Source organism: Strigops habroptila, chromosome 4 (genome assembly GCF_004027225.2).
Source record: "Strigops habroptila isolate Jane chromosome 4, bStrHab1.2.pri, whole genome shotgun sequence".
NCBI lineage: Eukaryota > Metazoa > Chordata > Aves > Psittaciformes > Psittacidae > Strigops > Strigops habroptila.
This window is the reverse complement of record NC_046358.1, coordinates 35,712,443-35,730,298: the sequence shown is the minus strand read 5'-3', so window position 1 is coordinate 35,730,298 and position 17,856 is coordinate 35,712,443. Positions and strand designations below refer to the sequence as shown.

Genomic DNA, 17,856 nt, shown 5'->3' with positions numbered 1-17,856 from the left:
CCCTTGCTCTAAAGGTGGTCTAGGATCAGGAGCATGTGGGAGTGCTCAAGTGTGATTGCTTTCCCAGACTTTCCGCGCTTTCTCTTGGATAGGAGGAGGACCAGACACAAGCTCTATTCATAGGTCCAGTCCAGGAGTAATCAACAGCAAACGGCGCTAGTGGGGGACCCTGTTAGTCCTATTCTGCGTGACTGGGTTTGGGTTGAAACCAGATGGAGAGAGTCCATGCTTAGGTGTGAGAACTTGTCTGTGAAAGGAATGCCTGCGTAGTTCTTACTTGCTGTTTAGATGAGAGGGGGTGGCAGCGCTGTGCTTTACAGTGAGGACAAAACTGAACAAGTAAGGCAGGCTGAGAGCTGAGAATACCCCTGAAACTGGGAAAGAGGAACCCTGGCACCATGGATCTGGACTATACAGGAAGCAGGCACAGAAAATGGCTTTAGACAGCTACAGCAGCACCAGACATTTGTCCTGTTGCTGTCTCCTCAGTTGAGTGGGACTGCTCTAGGCCCAGGATCAAGTGCTGCCTGTGGTGTCAACCAGTAGGGCAGAGGAGAATTAAGCTGTTCAGAAAAGGTGACCCAAATGTTTAAAGCAAGTGAGATCCATTTTGGCCACATCAAAAAATGATGGATGAAAACTCTTTCTCCACTGTTGCTCTCCACAAGCAGGCAAAAATGCGTCAGGGTGAGTGACAAATCTGATTCCAATGAGTGGAGGAGTATAAAGGGACTCAAAGCAGGACATTCTTTCTGCACGTCTGCTCTTCTCTCTCATCAACAATCTCTAAAATCAGAAAGTCAAAGTTCTGAGACAAGTTTTGATTCCCCAAGTGCTTAAATTTTCTTTCCTGTGCGTGGACTTCACCCTCCTTCAATCGGCCTGAGACTTCTGTCACAGCGGTGGGCAGCAAGCAGCACAGCGTGCCTTGGGGGAGTGAGGGGGTGTATGGGATGGGGACCCTGGGGAATGGTGAGGAGGCACTTGGGGAGTCAGTTCCAGACAAGTGAACCCACTTGTCCCGCTGCTTTGTGATCTGTTCGTCCATGGTGGCACCTGGTACTGGTTCCTACCCTGCCTCTGGTAGGAGCACCCCACCAGCTAACTGCCTGGGGCCGCAGCTGGCAGTGCACTCCTACCCAAGGGTTCCTGCCCTCCTGCTTTAGCAAACACTGCTCTGGATGCTACCACGCTGCTCTTAGGATGCTCTTTTTCCCATCAAGAAGGCCAGCTGTAAGCATACGCTTGTACTCGGACATCCTGCAGTAGCTACTGCAAGCTGGGGGCTGTAGTCCCCTCTGCCTCCTGGTATATGTGGAGCTGCATTGTTGCAGCAGCTCTTCCAAGGAGCAGATGGGAACTGGGAAATGCAGAGACATATCCCCATGGCCCTGGTGGCGAAGCACGGCGCAGGGTGAAAACTGCCCTCTCTACCTCATGAATACTTGAATCTGTAATTAAGAGAAGAACAAAGTATTTGGAAGATCGTAACTTCATAAAGCCTAACTAGCCTGGCTTCAAAAAAGGAAAATCACATCTCACCAAATTCCTTGAACATGTCAAGGTTTGTAAAGGGAGATAATATCTTTTATTAGACCAATTGATGTAGCTGGAAAAAACAGACAAGCTTTCAGGCACAGAAACACTTCTTGTATGTTTTTTTCCAGCTGTATCAGTTGGTCTAATAAAAAATTATTACCTCTGCCCACAAATCTTATTTCACTTAATCCTTAGATTATCACAGTCACAGCACAACTACTTGAAAATGTCAGTAAGGAATGGAAAAAAGGAGAATTAGTTGACACAATTTATTTAGACTTCTTAAAGTTCCTCACCCAGACCATGAACTGCTACTAAAACTAAGCAGGTATGGAGTGAGATCTAGGGCCTTTAGTGGAAGGTGTTCCTGGAGGGCTGAAAACTTTAGGGTGACGCAGTCAATTTTCCTCATGGCAAAGTGTTAACAGTGTAGTCTGTGGTGCGCTACAGTTGTTGAGTGTAGCAGATGAATAAATGGGTGACAATTATTTAGGCTAATGAGGATGGGTGAAGATCGTAAGGAATGTCAAATACCAGAAAAATAATACAGGCAAATGGACAAAGCACTGGAGAAAGGAATGTTTATTTAACATGTGGAGCTAAACCCAGATCTACTTACAATTAATCTATACATCTGTCCAGCCAAGAAAGGGACCAGGGGTCGTTTTATGCAGCTCAGTGGAAATCTCTGCACAACTTAGCTGGAGAGGAGTATGTGTAATGATCGCTGAGCTTACATTTCATCCCTCCACTGAGCGCTCTGGGGACCAGCTGTCCCGTCTGGAAAGCAGTGTTTGAGAGCTAGAAAGAATTGGGAAGAGCATCAGAAGCAATCAGGAGACTTGGCAAAACCACTCTGCGAGAAGCCAGATCTAGAAGGCTGGGATTATCTGCCTTAGTGGGAACTTGACTAATAAAGTAAAGAGCTGAAGAAGACAGTGTCAGGCAGTTTTTACCCTGCCCCTACTGCACGTGAAATTAAAAACTGATAAAAAAGTACTTACATGATGCATTGTGCTGCGAAACTGTAGCACCGCTGCCACTGTTAGTCAGGCCAAGATTTTAAGACTGCTAACGGGGCTGGATATTTATATGGCTACCAGGAGCACCGAGCGTTGTAATTCATCGCCGGCTGCTTGGCAGAACACCCAGCCAGTGATGAGCCAGTCTTTATGAGGAGAGCAGCCTGCCCGCTGCCTCTAGCTCCGGGGCCAGGCCCCGGGCGCAGGGCTGCCCCGAGGGGCCGGGAGAGTTCGGGCGCCCACGGGCACAGCCGCGTTCCGTGTGGATGGTACCCGGGGCGGGCGCAGTGTTTAAAGGGACAGGCCCGGCGCGGGCCGGACTCGCGGGGTGGTGCGGGCCGGCGGCGCCGCCGCTGAGGGTGGCGGTTGCTGGGGCGGGCTGTCCGCCGGAAGCACCGGCGGCGGTGGCGGCGGATGGAGGCTGAGCCGGAGCGAGCGGAGGCACCGCGGCGGGGGGTTGTTGCCGGGGTGAGCGGGCCCGGGCCGCGGCGAGGCCGCTCTGCGGCCCGCGGTGCGAGCTGGCTGTTAGCGGTCGCGGGGCGCGAGCGGACACCTCACGGCCGGGCCCGGGCTGGGCCCCGGTGTCTGTAACCGCGGCCCGCTCGCATGCGAGCGGGACGAGCGCGGCTGAGGCGGGCTCGGGGCCGGCGGTCCCCACCGCGCAGCGGCGGAGGCGGGGAAACGGCGTTGGCCGCCCGGCGGGAGGCCTGCCCGGGCTGCCTGTGGGTACCGCCGCGGGGCTGGGCGTTGGGGTTGAGCAGCCCATGCACCGGCCGCGGGCTGTAGGTGGCTGCGGGGTTGACCCTGCGGCTGCAGTGCTTTAGCACTACCCCGGGGAATGTGCCTGGTTTCACGGCACAGCGTGATGGCAGAGCTGCTGCTTGCGGTTTTCCCCGCCCTCAAGGGGTTTTTGTCAGTAACCATGTGCCCTTTGCTCCTTCGCGTTTCCCCCTGCACTACAGGTACTAAAGATGGGCCGTCGGGCCCGGCAGGACTTCTTTCCAGATGAAAATCCCAGCAGGAAGAATTCTCAGTCTACTTCTCTTGGAGAGGTGGGTGTCCTGTCAGGAGAACCTGTCTGTAATCCTGCTGGCGTCTCCGGTGGACAATTCTTCGTTTCTTTTGAGATTCTTTCCCACTTGGTGTGCTCTGTCCTTTGAAGTTTGTCCTGAGAGTCGGGACCTATGTGACTGCCCTGTACTGCTGTTGCCCTCTGCGTGATTTGTAGTTTTCACACTGGGTCATATCTGGGGCTACGGTTTCTCACGTGTCATCTATGGAGAGTAGTATCAAACAGGACTTAGGGCCTCTTCCTCCTGTACATGCATATCTTCCATAGGCATTAAAATATGAGCAGGCATATCATTTTGTGGCTAGTTTTACCACCATCTGTGGTAGCAAGAGAGTAGAGGTAAGCAGATGCCTTTTGCACTTGCTTCTTCTAGAGCCAAGTACAGTATCTGAGATGGTCAGTATCAAGCCTGTTCCTCTTTGCACAGGCTATGAAGGTCATGCTAGAAGCCAGTTTTGCCAAATCTGAGACTTTGTCTTGTGGGTAATAACATGCAAATTCATTTCCCACTTGTCTTTGGAGAGAAACTTTTGCTCATATTTTGTTAAGTCAGTACATTTTCAAAAGGTAGAAGATGGTCTGGAACCCCTCTTTCACAGGAGAGTGAGGGAACATTCCCTAACACTCAGAAACATGAGATCTGAACCCTTTAAATTCACTTTTTTGCTTTGCGCCGCAGAATGCTCAAATTCTACCTGGAAGGTTGCTCTCTGATGTTAGCACGGCTTCTCCACAGGCATCTCCTACTGGAAGGAGCACCTGTGAAGAAATGGCATATGGATTTTGCTCCCTGACACCTTCACATGGACAAAAGGGTCATCAGACTTCCACCTTACTGACAGTGATATTTGTTTAAATGAGATTGTCTTCTTTAAATTACAAACCCACTTTGCCCTGCTGGTCACCCTGACACCAACTGTGCTTCCGGCTATTGTGTTCAGAGCCCTGGGACCTTCTGTCTTGGGAGCGGCTACTCCTTGGTCTTCTGTGCTGTTGCAAAACCCTCTGATTCACTGAGTAGTTGTGTCACAGCCATCTGTGCAGAAGTGGTTTCGTGGGGGAATATCTCCTTGGAGCCCCTGTTGAAAATACGCTGTTATGGCTTAGATTACAATAACACCTCATAGAACAGGTTTAGGTTTTTTTCTGAAGAAAGTATGGTCTTTTCTCTTGATGGGTATAGTGGAGAATCATCTCCCACCTATCCATTCTCCCTTCTTTGGATATGCTGTAGGAGTTCAGGAGGAATTCCATGAGGGAGTAGAAGGTGTAATTTGAGAAATGGAACTAGCCATGGGCCTTGTAGGTAAAGAAAGTTTTAAAGAAAACAGCTGGTTTAAATGGGTGTAATGGTTGGTTAGCCTCCAGATTAGGGAGGCTCACTGTCAGATTGTTCTCTTACTGGAACTGGCCGTCCTAGTTGAAGGACTGATTCCCTGGTTAGTAAGAGCCCAGGGCTGACTGTAACTTACTGCAGTTACTTTGTGTGTCTTGCTTCACAGCCATTCTAATAGCTGGTAAGAGATCATAAAGGCTTCAGTCCTTGGGCAAGCCTGGAGACAACAAAAAAATAGTTACAATTTTCAGTTCAAAAGCAGTGAGCTTTTCAGCAGCAGAAGGGTGAGGCTTTCCACGCCTTACAAGAGTCAAATATGTTATTACTGGATCTTAACCACCAGGAAGAACTGTTTGTGTCAATAGTCTCCCTTCAGACAGTTCCTTGTTGCTAAATGTTGTTGTTAACTGCAAACCTTGGAGCTACTGGAGAAGAGACAAAATCCACTGTAAATAATCCTCAGCCTTTGCTCCAGAATTGAGGCTTCTTTTGCACAATCATATTTGACACCAAAGTGAGCATTTAATAGAACTAATATTGTTTTTTCCTTCACCCTACATTGGCAATCACCTTTTACTTTTCTGGAAGCTTGGCCTTGGCTTGCCGTCAAGTGGTGTGGTTAGCTGTTACAATGGATGTCTCATTTGGTCATCTGGTCATCTTGAAACCTTTTCAAGGAACCTTCCCAAAAGAAATGCAAAATAAATTAAAAGAAAAAAAACCAAACTCTGGACCTGGCAGTAGTGGAAGAGGCCCCATGGAATTCATTTCAGCATAGGAGGCTTTATTCTTATTGCGGATTTTGAAGACCAAGGGATTTGTCTTAAACCTTTGCTATATTCATACCTTCATGTGCAGTTTCACAGTCAGGATGGTGATTCTGCCTTCAGTAGTTCCAGACTGTTAAAAGTATTTTAAGATTCACCTTGACTTGTTTTTTTTTTTTTTTTAAATTCCATGTCAATCCACCCAGTTTCCACCCAGCTCAAATTTCTGGTATGAACATACTATTTGTGCTATTGTTCTGGTCTTTTCATGACACCGAACCATCCAGGAAGTGTTTTCCAGTCAGAGCAGCTTGCTTGAAGGAAGCAGAAAGTACCTGTCTATCCATGTTTCAACTTTTGAGCTTATTAAAAGGGAATTCACTTTGAGGGGTGAACAACTCATTTAACATAATTAAAAAGATCTTTGTTTTGAAGTCAATAGGCAAATCACCTGACTTGGAGCATAGATCTTATCTGATTACTGCTGATCTCTCCTTGACCTGGACTCTGTCTTCCAAAAAGAGGCTCTAATCAATGGTACATCTCTTCAACTATGTGTCTTTTCTCACGAATGTGTTGTTAAAACCTCCTTTCCTAGAGCATAACTGCAATCTCTTGTGCCTTGTAGCCCAATGTACTTCCCCCCAAGCTCTATGAAAATGGTACAATATCTTAGTATCTTTTCAGTGTCTGTTGTGTGTATATATCTCCCACAATAAGTCCCTGAACTACAGCAGTGTAGCTGTAATTCCCTTGCCCAAATCTCTATTTGATAATTCCCATTCCTGTGTGGAAGTATCTGAATTATCTTCAAATTCTGACCTCTGTCTCCTTATGGTGCTCAGTAAGGGTCACAAAGCTCACAGTCTGCCATCTGGCATGCAGAGCATTCCTGCCTTTTCAGAAGTACAAGTACTGACAAACAACACTGCAGCTATGTATTATTTCATGAGGCAAGAAGGAACATGATTATTTGGTGTAATTGGTGCAGTCATCATCCTCCTGCAGCAAAAGCTGTACATGTTCCTGGCCTTTAGAGCTCCTTGGCAAATCAGCAGGCCCTTCTTGGGCACCCAGGGGAATATGCCGTAAATGGGAATTCCTAGAGATAAATCTGCTTGCTGCATGCCAGAACTCTGCATTTCAAACATTCATTTTCAGAGGGGTAATTTTTCCATTGGGAGGCCTTTCCCATCCCCTGGCTTGATGTGTTACTTTTTACTCATCTTGATGCTATCAAGTTTCTGACAAAATGGGACATACTCAAGCTGGTCATGTTGTTTGTATAATGGGAGAGGCAAATCATATAATGAGATCTGTTGAAGATCTTTGCTGTCCCATCCTACCAGGACTTCTGGACACTTTTATAGAATAAAAGTCAAACCTTTTTCCTGGCTCTTACATCACTGCATCTGACATCCTGAATGCTGGCTTGATGACATCCACCAAAAGAAGCTGTTTGGCCAGGTTCAGAGCTCTTAAGGAGATTGATTTGGAGAGCCGAGTGGAAAATCCTTTTTTGTAAAGATGTATCAGCAAATTTTTCCTTTTCTGTGTCTCAGCAAGAGTGAATTGTTTGATGTTCCGTAAGAAATAAGTATGCAAAAATATTGTAATGTTATCCTGCTTCCACAGTCTGTTTTCTCTTTAGACTAGAGTGACAGGACTCCCTTGGAATCTTGTTCAAGACTTCCCTGGTTTCTACCTCTTACAGTCTCAATATGATGTTGTCCGTGTCTGTCTGGCAGCGCTTTGTAGATCCTTTGAGTTGAGACTGCTTTAGTAGGCAATATGTCAGCCTAAAAGATGAGGGTTTTCCAGGCTATGTTGAGAATATCTCCACGCAGGTAGGACAGGATCGCTCTCACTTTTTATCAGAGTTTACTCCATAATCATCTGAGTTCCCTGCTGGTTATCTTCCCTGTGTTTTACCACAGCCTGGGGAAAGGCTCTGTGCTTTCACTTCTGAAAGTATGTTCTCTTGTTGTCCTACTTAATATTTGTAAGCTTGCCTATGTAGTTTTGGTCCTTGGGTGACATTAAAAAGCATTTCTGTGCTGTAAAAAATACCTTACTCAGGATAGATTAATGTAAGCAGACAAAAGCTTGGGCCACCTCCCCTGCATATTGGAAGGATGTTCCCACAGGTGAATTTTGCAAACCTGTGATTTGGACTTCCACCACCCAGCTTATACTCTGGCAGTGATTCTTTAGGCTGACATCCAGGCATTGTTTAAGTAGGACTCAGTTATCTAACCCAAGTGGACAGCTACAAATCAATTGCTCAGGGTGAAATCAATGTGGAAGATTGCTCAAAGAAGTGGTTATTTAAATGCTTTTCCAAAACGTGTTGTCCAGCTGGATTTCTTTCTGTGCTAGTGCAGTCCTGTACCACTTGGGCTCCCTACATGCAGAGATGCTTAGGTCATGTTGGGCCCCGCAGAAGCCTTTCTGCTCTCATGTGGGAACAAGTGGATCCCTGGCTGACAGATACACACTTCCAACAGATTTTACCAGTTTGGCAAATCTGATTTCCTTTATGCTGCTCACTGATATGGACGCTCTGTACCCCAGCTGCCCCAACATGCATGTAGCCTCCTTCTGCTCCTGTCATGGTATGACCGTGAGATCAGATGACAGCACAGACGCTAAGTGGACTTAGATACCAAACCACTTTAATCAGGTATATGTCATTTATGAATCACATGGCTTCCCTGTTCCACAGGAGAGATGATGCAGTCCAGAAGAGAAGTCAGGTGGGTTAGTGTAGTGTTTCCAGCCATCCTGTGTGTACTCCTGGTGCAGGATCATAAGATACCCTAGATTGTCTCCCTGTGTGATTCTGAACACTGTCATTTCTAGGATAATGTAGAGATTACCAGGTTCTTAATTGCTTCCTTGCATTTGGTGCCTAACAAGTGGTTATCACCACTGCTGGTGTTGGAGTCTGCTCATCAGAAAGCTCATCAGAAGCTGCTTTCCTTGAGTTACGCATCTACCCCATTAACAAACCTATTCCCTTACACTATAGGGTTAGCTAAAGTTCATCTACTAAAGCTAACACTGTTGTCAGCTATGTCTATCTTATGCTAACTGCTACAGCTTCTACTTCCAGTGGAGGGTCTAAGGTTGCCTTGAGAAACAGTAGCTCATGAAAAACAGGCTGCAGCCTGCTACAGTATATAACACCTATTATGACCAGTCCAGCATAATTTCTGGTCGCTCTCATCGTTGCAGAGCCTATCCGTAGCAATTTTTTTAGCGTCCTACTCCCTTGAATAATTTGGGGTTTTTCATGCTATGGGGAGACAGTACTAAGTCTGTTCTCCCTCTCATTTGGTTGTTTGTAATGGGCTTTTCAAGGTCTGATTGCTGGCAGACTTCCCTGCTGTTGCAGTCAACCCTACTTTGTTTTGTATCAAAGTTGGTATATGCATAAATGACCATGGATATAAAGTCTTACAGTGGGAGGATCAACTTTGTCCTTTGTTCAAGTGGATAAAGTTGCAAAGCATGTACTGCAGGACAGCCGCTCATGCCAATCTTCGAGCTATTTTGTGCAGGCTTCTATAGTTCTTTTAACTTCTCTCTTTTTCCCCTCCTGATCCTTTTAGGATGAAGACTCTGAAGAAAACGTTGACCATGTAAGACTAGAGGCTTTCTAGGTAGATTCTGGCTCCTCTGAAGGGGACTAGTAGGACTAACCTATTCATGTGTCTGGAGATTACCTTATGAGGGGACTCTTGTATTGGAGAATAAGACAAAGTGTGCCTCAGATGCAGTGCCTTTCCTGCACCCTTTGTTCCTGTTGCTGACAGGTTTTTTATTACCTTTGTAACAGCTGCTCTTACCAGCTACTGCATCTTGTTCTGAGGTCACAGATATATATGTGGCCATTGGAACGATAGTCTATTTTCATTTAAAAGTCAGGGCATCAATTAACTGATAGAGTACAAAACCTGACTGAACCTAGATTTGCTGTCCAGTAGGGTCAGCTCACTCCCACAAATGAAAACTTGTCTTCAGGGATTATGAAGTCTTGCTGGTTCCCCAGAGGAGGAGGCCAGCCAGTAGTAATAAGGCTGTGTGCCTTTGTATTTTCTGAGTCTTTCCTTTTTTTCTTTTTTGCAACAACACTGGGATGCTAATATCTGTGCTTAAAAGGATGGCATAGTGCTTCTTACCAAGCTCCTGTTACGCAGAGAAAAGGAAGATACATATCTTTTCTCATCCTGCACCAAAGCTAAAATACATTTCAGCATTCATTTGGCATTAGAAGCCAGGGTGGTGCCATTCAGAACAACCTGAGAACAAGCACGTGTTTCTGTTAAAAGTCTTTGGACTAATTGTCTTGCAGTGTTCCTGAACATAGAATTGGTGTTGTCCAGTTTTTCCTGGCTAGAGTTGCTCTCTGTGTATATTAGATGATTAAAGCATCCTCTCCCATACTCTTAATTCCTTTTGTTGAAGCACCAGCCCAGTACTGGTAGTACAGTAGATTCATTTGTGAAATTTAAAGCCCAGAAAAGAAACCCGTATCACCCATCTCATTAATTCTGGCCTCAGAAGGGTATGCTCATCATAAGGAGTCAAGACTATTCAGATTAGCTCAGTTTTCTCTTGGTAGTGCTAAAGATGATATTGTAGGAAAGATCCATTGGGTTTATTTGTCAGTGATGGATAGTTAAAGACTATGCCCAGAGCACTTTTCCATTTATCAGGCACAGAGACCTTCCACTGATGGGTATAGTTTTGGGGACTGGTTACCCAATAGAAATTTTTCCTGATAATTGATCTAAACCCACCCCACTCCCCCAAACCAGTCCTTACAGTCATTGCACTGGAACTAATTCCACCTCCATACAGTGCCCTAAATCATTGATTCCCAAGGTCTGCTGTACTGCGTGGTGGCTGGTCACATGCCACAGGCGTCTTCTTGCTCCTGGCTGCTAAATTTCATTAAAATAACTAAACTGATGTGACTCTTCCACATGAGCAATTATTGTTGCTTCAGGGATGTTATGCGATGGTGCCTGGCAAGGAGATTTTCCTTAGTATGAAGTGATCCCTGCTTTGAAACCCCTCTTTGTCTGGATAATTCCTGCACCCGTATTCAGACTTATGCTTATAGTTGCACTTTATAGGATTTTTGCATTTGTTAATGCCTGTGAAGGGTAACAAAATGGTTAACTGAGTGTTCAGAAATCTTACTGATCAGTAAGCTTTTTGTAACTTAAAATACTATATGCTTACAAACTTCTGTTAATTGCATTGTAGGTCTCTTCCAAACCACTTATTAGTGGAACTTTACATTATAAAGTGTGATCCAAAACTTGCTGCAGTATATCCCTCCTTTAGTCATTGCCTGGCCAAGCTGAAATACTTGGCTTCTTGAATCATTTGTCCGAAGTTGGCCCTTTCGTCCTCCTGATGGCTCATGTAACCCTTCTCTGAACTCCCTTTGGGCTGTGCTGAGTGTTACAATCTGAACTCTTCCTGGATTTGGTCCCTTTCCTCTTGCTGTGCTGAAGATACTCTGTGGCTGCCTGAATACCAGCAAACAGCCCCATCGGGACTTTTCATGTGAACGTACCTGCTGAAGTCCTGCCCTCCAGCCATTTGCCTGCTTGGAGACTTGTTTTGCATCCCCTGGCAAAGCACTCATCTTGGATCTGAATTTTTGCCAGGTGAATCACTCATTTGGCTGCACCTTCCAATGCTGCCTGGGACATGTAGCCAAAGGCTCTAAGGCTGATCAGTGGTATAATAAAGGGTGTATCCTAATATCTCAGTCAATTTGCAGAGGCAGAATAGGCAAGAGGAGTGTGAACATGGCTGTGAGTCAAAATTTTGCTGGGTTCTCTTCCTAGCATTGCCATGGATTTGCTCTGGGGCCTTGGAGAAGTCCCTCCTATAGTTTACTTTAGTCCCTGTCTAAAGGAGGACTAGAGCTTTATGCAGAACAACTGTGGGGATTCTCTAAACACAGATCCACAGGGGTCTTTTGATCCCTTACGCTCATACAGCCTGTATTAGGTGCCTGTGTAGTGTGTAGACAATCTTAGGACAGGTCTGTGAATCTATTAGAGTGGTAAAGTGTGGCTGGGAACTGGCGTGTGTTTGAAAGCCTGTCCTTCCATAGAGATCTGCCCTGTTCTGAGAGCTCTGGGAGCACATGTCCCTGCGCCAGCAGTGAGTGATCCTGATCCCTATCCTGTGTTTTGTCACCTTCAGCAGCGGAGCAAGGTTTTTCTTTGCCTTCAGGGACTTCCAGGGATGGAGGTGTTCATTTTGATGTTGAAGCCACATGCTTTATACATAAAGATTAAACTCACCATCTCCTTTCCAAGCTGAAAGATTCTGATTTTATCGTCCTTTTCCTTCTGTTGGAAGATGTATCAACTCATGTTTATACCACCTCCCTGGAGAATATTGTATATAATGACAAAGCTATGAGCTGTCCGGGTCTGAGAAGGCTCTCAGTCCTTTCTTCTGAAGCCACTCTGCTTTGCAAATGGAACTGAAAGAACTTTGGGGCTGCAGGGAAGGACTTTCTGACTGAAGGCAACAAAATTTGAGTGGGAAGACATCTGTTCCAGTCTCAGTGAATCTAGCTGGTACCTTGTTCTCTAGTGCTTTGGTAGATATGCCATAGGTAGTCTCAAGGTCCTTCATGGACTAAAGGAGGGAGAGCACCTGATTTCTGACTGTTGGCTAGGTGGATGCTGACCTCTGTGGCTCTGTATTACTCAAAGATTGAGTGACAACATGCTTTGAGGCAACAGTTGGAAAGAGGATTTGAGGATCTGACCTTTTCGGAGGGGGCACCCAATTCCTTCTGTAGTTCTAGTTCCTAGTACTTTTAAAACAATTTTGGTGGAAAAGTGGGCAGATGCTTTTTAGGTAAGACAACATGTCAGGAACAATTGTTTTCAATGAATGTTTGTTGGAAGAACTATCGAAAAATAGAAGTACCTGAAATATGAAGCCAATTGTGGACTTAAATTGCTAGGTTGCCCAGTTCAGTGGGGTTGTTTGAGTGAGCGTATTTGCATCCTAAAATATAGCACAGAAGGATGCAGAGATCCGCTGGTGAAAAGCAACCTGCACTCTACCTGGGGAGGTACCAGTTTGGTTACCACAAGTACCTAAAGCTAGATCATTTCCAGGCTCAAGCTGACTCACATGGATCCTGCTTGCAGGTGTGTCTGCACCTGTGGTGTAGACATGGCCTGGGGCTTGTTATGATCAGGGCCTTTAATCAAACCGGTATTTTCCTGACCCAGTTCTTACCCTCACACAGTGGTTGGCACCCAGCTCCAAACTCTCATTCCATAGTCTGGTCTGGATCTGCAGAGCAGCCTCCCCACATCCCTGGAAACTTAGGAATATGAGACAGAGGAGCCCAACACTGGCTGCAGTCAGCTGTGTGCTTACTGTGGGACCTTGTTTGTGTAAAAATAATCACAGCCGTTTAGGCACTGTCCAGCCACTCTAGTGCAGAGAGTTCATGACCTAAAAAGTTGTGTGTAATTGTAATGCAGTCCCTTATAGCTCTTTTTGTATTTACAACTTACATTGCAGTAAGATCTATGGAGTGCTGGTGCATGATTAGGACAAAAATTTCCTATTCCCAAAGACCTTACAGTCTGACAGCATTGTTTTTCTCTAGTGTCCTGTTCTCCTCTGTGATCTTCAGTTTCTAGAAGAGCCCTCACCAGGAGCATTTTGTATACTGCACATTGCCGGGGTTTTGCCTTCTTAGGCATGCAATTTGGAGTGGGGTGGACTGGCAGTGGATAGCTCTTAAAGCAACTGGAATCTCCAAGAACCTGGGAAGGTTCTCTGAGACAGAATTTCCTGTAGCTGTTGCACATTGTGAATGCCCTCCCGTTCGTGTGCTTGTCCTGGGCTGAGCTGAATTTGTCCCTCCGTATCCCGGAGTTTCTGTCATCTGTTTGGATTCTTGCATTCTGCAAACACCCACCACCAAAGGGAACCAGCATCCAAGGAAGCATCAGCTTTTTTACCTGCTTCCATTTTACAGGGATTGTTTCTTTTTCCGCAGTGGTCTTCTGGTTGCTTGTAGAAATGCTGGACTTGCAGCCTGTTCCTGGGGACCGCTCAGCTGGAAGGTGGCCAGATTCTCTAGGAGGAATCTCAAAAATGCAGCTGAACTTTTGTTCCCTAATTAGGCCAACTTCCCTAGTGTGAGCCCCAGCACTGCATGGCCTGGAGCTCCCCAAGGCCTTGCGCTGCCTCTCTCCCGTGCACCCCGAGTGGCCGGCCAGCAGGGCAGTTATTTTCAGCTTTCTGAGCTTATCTACTAGCCTTTTGATGACATCTACTGAAATAGCATTTCTAGTCAGCCATGTTTCCCAACCTTTCTAGTAATATCCTTCCTGCTTGGCTACCTTGATGTGGATTAGAGACAATCCCATCGAAAATAATTCTGTTAAAAGCTTTTCCTTTTCCACACATTTGTTTTATGCTTTGAGTGCTCCTGGACCCACCCGTAGGCAAAAAAAGTACTGTAGGAGTGGTAGAGATGGAGTGGGAACGTGTCTGACAGTATGCAGCACAAGGTAGTAGCCAACTGAGAGATGTTCATGCTTAGGAGGGCTGGAGGGGCATTTCCCTATAACTGTGGGTTGTGAGAGTATTCTACTTTGGTAACGCCTTGCTCAGAGAATCAGATTAGTGTGTGCTGCTTCTCTGGTTTTATGCAGGGGAGAGCAGTAACTCCTGAGACAGGTTAAAGTGCCAAATGCTGCAATATGACAGCTTTCCTAGCAGCACAAGTAAGCTGACTAGATACCTGACCATTATTTTAGGGATTGATAGCTGTTTAACAGTATGAGCTATGCCTTTACATGCTATGATAGATGATAGAGAATATTTGAAGCCCCTCAAGAACTTTCTCTGTCTCGATAGCACTTTCCCTAGTAAAGGAAGGGCAATGACCATGAAGAAGGACAGTTTGTGGATGAAATGGAAATCCAGTATTTTCTCCTAGGCGTTTAAGACACGCAGAAGTCGTCGGAGGGTATTCACTAAAATTAGATGCACTACTTGAACTGCTTGAACGTGATAAAGAGGGCTAGCAGAGATGGGTTGTTCTTTGCAAAAAGCCAAGGCTTGCATAGATCTTTAATTGATCCCTTTTTGACATTATATATTCTCTGAAATCTGTATAGACTGTGTTATGTGGCTGCTTGGAAGCAGTGGGGCTATTTGACTTACAGCTCCTTAATTGACAGCACTCAAAACTAATTCATCAGGCCTATTTGTGGAGATTGCGTTTCCTCAGTCAGGGGAGCCTCAGGCAGCTTGCTGGAGGAGAGGAAATTCAAGACTGGCCATACTTCTTTCTTTCTGCACCATGGTCGATGTTGGATAAAAACAAGGCACCTACATACTGTATAGAATCTCACAATGGTTGTGTATTGGGCAGAACGTAGATACCACACATTTCAGGAGATGTATTACATGACAGAAAAATTGTGTGTCCTCTGTTGCATGCTGCAATGTCATTTGAGTCCCTGCTTCCCTGTACGGAGAGCTCACTGTTTCAAAGGAGTTGTCATGTTGATGAAGGTAAATTAATCCGTATTTCCAGACCCACCTGAGAGTCCGAGTTACCCAACATGTCTGTAATCTGTGGTGTGGTAGGTCCTAAAAGAAACTTAGCTGGATCCTGAGGATCCAGAGACAAACAGGTAATTGCTTCCATGAGGGAAGCAACATCCAGCTAGCACCTTCAAAACTGCAGACATGATCTGACAAGTAGCCTGGAAATTCCTACCCTAATGGGGAAGCCAAATTAGAATTCTACATCTGTCTGATAAGAAAGGGCCTGACTACAGATAAAGAAGAAGAGTTTCTACTCTAATGCAGGAGAGATGGAATTCAGGCCAGCCATTTTTGAAAGGGAGAGATAAAATACTGATTGTAGTGGTAGTATAAAAGTGTTGGTAAGGAAGGTGGCCTGAGAAATACTGGAAAAGTGCCGTCACAGAAATGGTGAACTGGATTTCTGAGGAAAAAAAAAAGAAAATAAAAACAAACTAAAAAGCTCAGACCATAGCAATGTTCCTTGAAAAGGAGACTATCTGTAGAAACTAAGGTAGAAGAAATCTGGAGCTGAATAACTGGCAAAACTTAAGTGGAAGAGCAAACCATAGCAGGTAAGTGGTTAGTTAATGCTGTGAAAGAGACTGAGCAACATGATCTGAGAGAGAACACTTGTCCGGAGCTAGTGGAATCTCAGTGTTTCAAACACCAACATATTTTGGTGAACACCTTAGCTTTTGCATTCGGGAACATACATAAAAATCTTGCCCAAGATATAATACATAAGTACCAAGAAGTTCTGATCATTTAAAGCCTCCAGTCTTTTTCACCAAAAAGGTGTGTTCAGGAGCGCATTTGCTCCATTAAAGAAGAACAGTGTCCTCTGTTTCTGCTCTGCTCCCTCTGGGGTTAGCATTCTTCCCACTTTTTGCCTCAAGCTCTTGCTTGCAGCTTCAGTGTCTCTACCTGTCACCACATTATGACAATGTATGACATTGCATTCTCAATTGTAAATAATGCTGAGGTTTTGGAAATGTGAAAGTATATGAAGGTAAGTTTATTTACTTGACAAAAGTGCATGTGGCATGTGACCTTATTACGGCACTTTCCAGGCAACTAACAAAGAAAAGCTATTTATCCTCAGCTGACAGTTAACATTGCCTTTCCTGTTGCTTGTGCTGCTGTAGGCAGTTCAAAAAGAATTACCTGATTTATTGCAAGAGCAATAAAAGACCTGTAGGTATACGTGAGGTGTTTGTCAGGGTCTGACAGACATTCAGGCTTGCCTGGTGTGTACGATCATAGAATCACAGAATGGTTTGGGTTGGAAAGGACCTTAAAATCATCTAGTTCCACGCCCCCTTGCTGTGGGCAGGGACACCTCACACTAGACCATGTCACCCAAGGCTCTGTCCACCCTGGCCTTGAACACTGCCAGGGATGGAGTATTTAGCACTTCTTTGGGCAACCTGTTCCAATGCCTCACCACCCTTACAGTAAAGAACTTCTTCCTTATATCTAACCTGAACTTCTCCTGTTTAAGTTTAAACCCATTACCCCTTCCCCTATTGCTACAGTCCCTGATGCAGAGTCCCTCTCCAGCATCCTTGTAGGCCCCCTTCAGATACTGGAAGGCTGCTATGAGGTCTCCTTCTCCAGGCAGCCTTCTCCAGGCTGAACAGCCCAAACTTTCTCAGTGTGTCTTCATACGGGAGATGCTCCAGCCCCTGATAGTCCTCATGGCCCTCCTCTGGACTTACTTCAACAGCTCCATGTCCTTCTTATGTTGAGGACACCAGAACTGCACACAATACTCCAGGTGGGGTCTCACGAGAGATCGGTGCAAATACATGACATTGGCAAGACACTGGAATCGAACCCCTAGATGCCATGGGGTCATGCCCTGTGCAAAGACTGGAGCGGTCATTCTCATCATCCTCTGATGTGGAGTCTCCCACTTGAGAGATCTTTGATCTGAAGGCTAGTTTTGGTGATGAGGAAATTAAATTGCAGGTGCATTGGAATGCCTTGGAGATGTGTTCTCCCTCAGCCTGAAGGCCCAGGTTCTTTGGTGACACTTGTGTAATTCTGCACCTTTGTGAGGAGTTGTGAGGCTGTGTGTTGGGAACATGGCCTGCTGGCTCTCAGACAGATGGTGTAAGGGGAGAGGGGTTGTTTGCATGCATGGGAAGGATCCATGTGGGAAGGAGTGTGTTTTTTGAGGTAGGGGTGTGTGTAATGGGAATAGGGATGTTTATGTGGGCACGCACGCCCATATGTGGTGTGTTTTTCCCCTTTTTCCTGGGCGCTGGGTGTGTCCAGATCAACTGAAGTCAAAATGCTCCTTTTTTGGCACTGTAGCCTCTTCTCTGGTTTGGCATCTTAAGAATCTGGGGGAATCATTTAAAGATCAGAAAACTCCATTCAATTGGGCCCCTGAAGGCTTCACATTCTGTGACATGGTCATTCCAGTCGACTGAGCTCTGTCCCCTGCGGATGAGCCCATATAAGGAGGCTGTTTCCTGCGTTTCACGCTCCCTGCCTGTC

The 17,856-nt window shown here is 45.7% G+C and overlaps 1 protein-coding gene and 1 long non-coding RNA gene across 3 annotated transcripts in view; one reads left to right on the top strand and one right to left on the bottom strand.

The window, feature by feature from the left end:
* Positions 1 to 2,106: 2,106 nt before the first annotated feature.
* Positions 2,107 to 3,175, bottom strand: LOC115607221. The gene is made up of 2 exons (XR_003991139.1): positions 2,544 to 3,175; positions 2,107 to 2,340 (listed from the first exon to the last, which is right to left on the bottom strand). It is a non-coding gene; the product is annotated as an uncharacterized LOC115607221 (long non-coding RNA).
* The window catches only part of IFT43 (intraflagellar transport 43), a 47,679-nt gene continuing 32,586 nt past the window's right edge, over positions 2,764 to 17,856 (top strand). Inside the window, exons 1-2 of one of the 2 annotated variants that reach the window (XM_030484233.1) lie at positions 2,764 to 3,029; positions 3,524 to 3,613. In XM_030484233.1, the coding sequence (XP_030340093.1) occupies positions 2,976 to 3,029; positions 3,524 to 3,613 (144 nt within the window). In that variant the 5' untranslated portion in view covers positions 2,764 to 2,975. The remainder of the gene's footprint in view (positions 3,030 to 3,523; positions 3,614 to 17,856) is intronic. The other variant, XM_030484234.1, reaches the window with a different exon arrangement.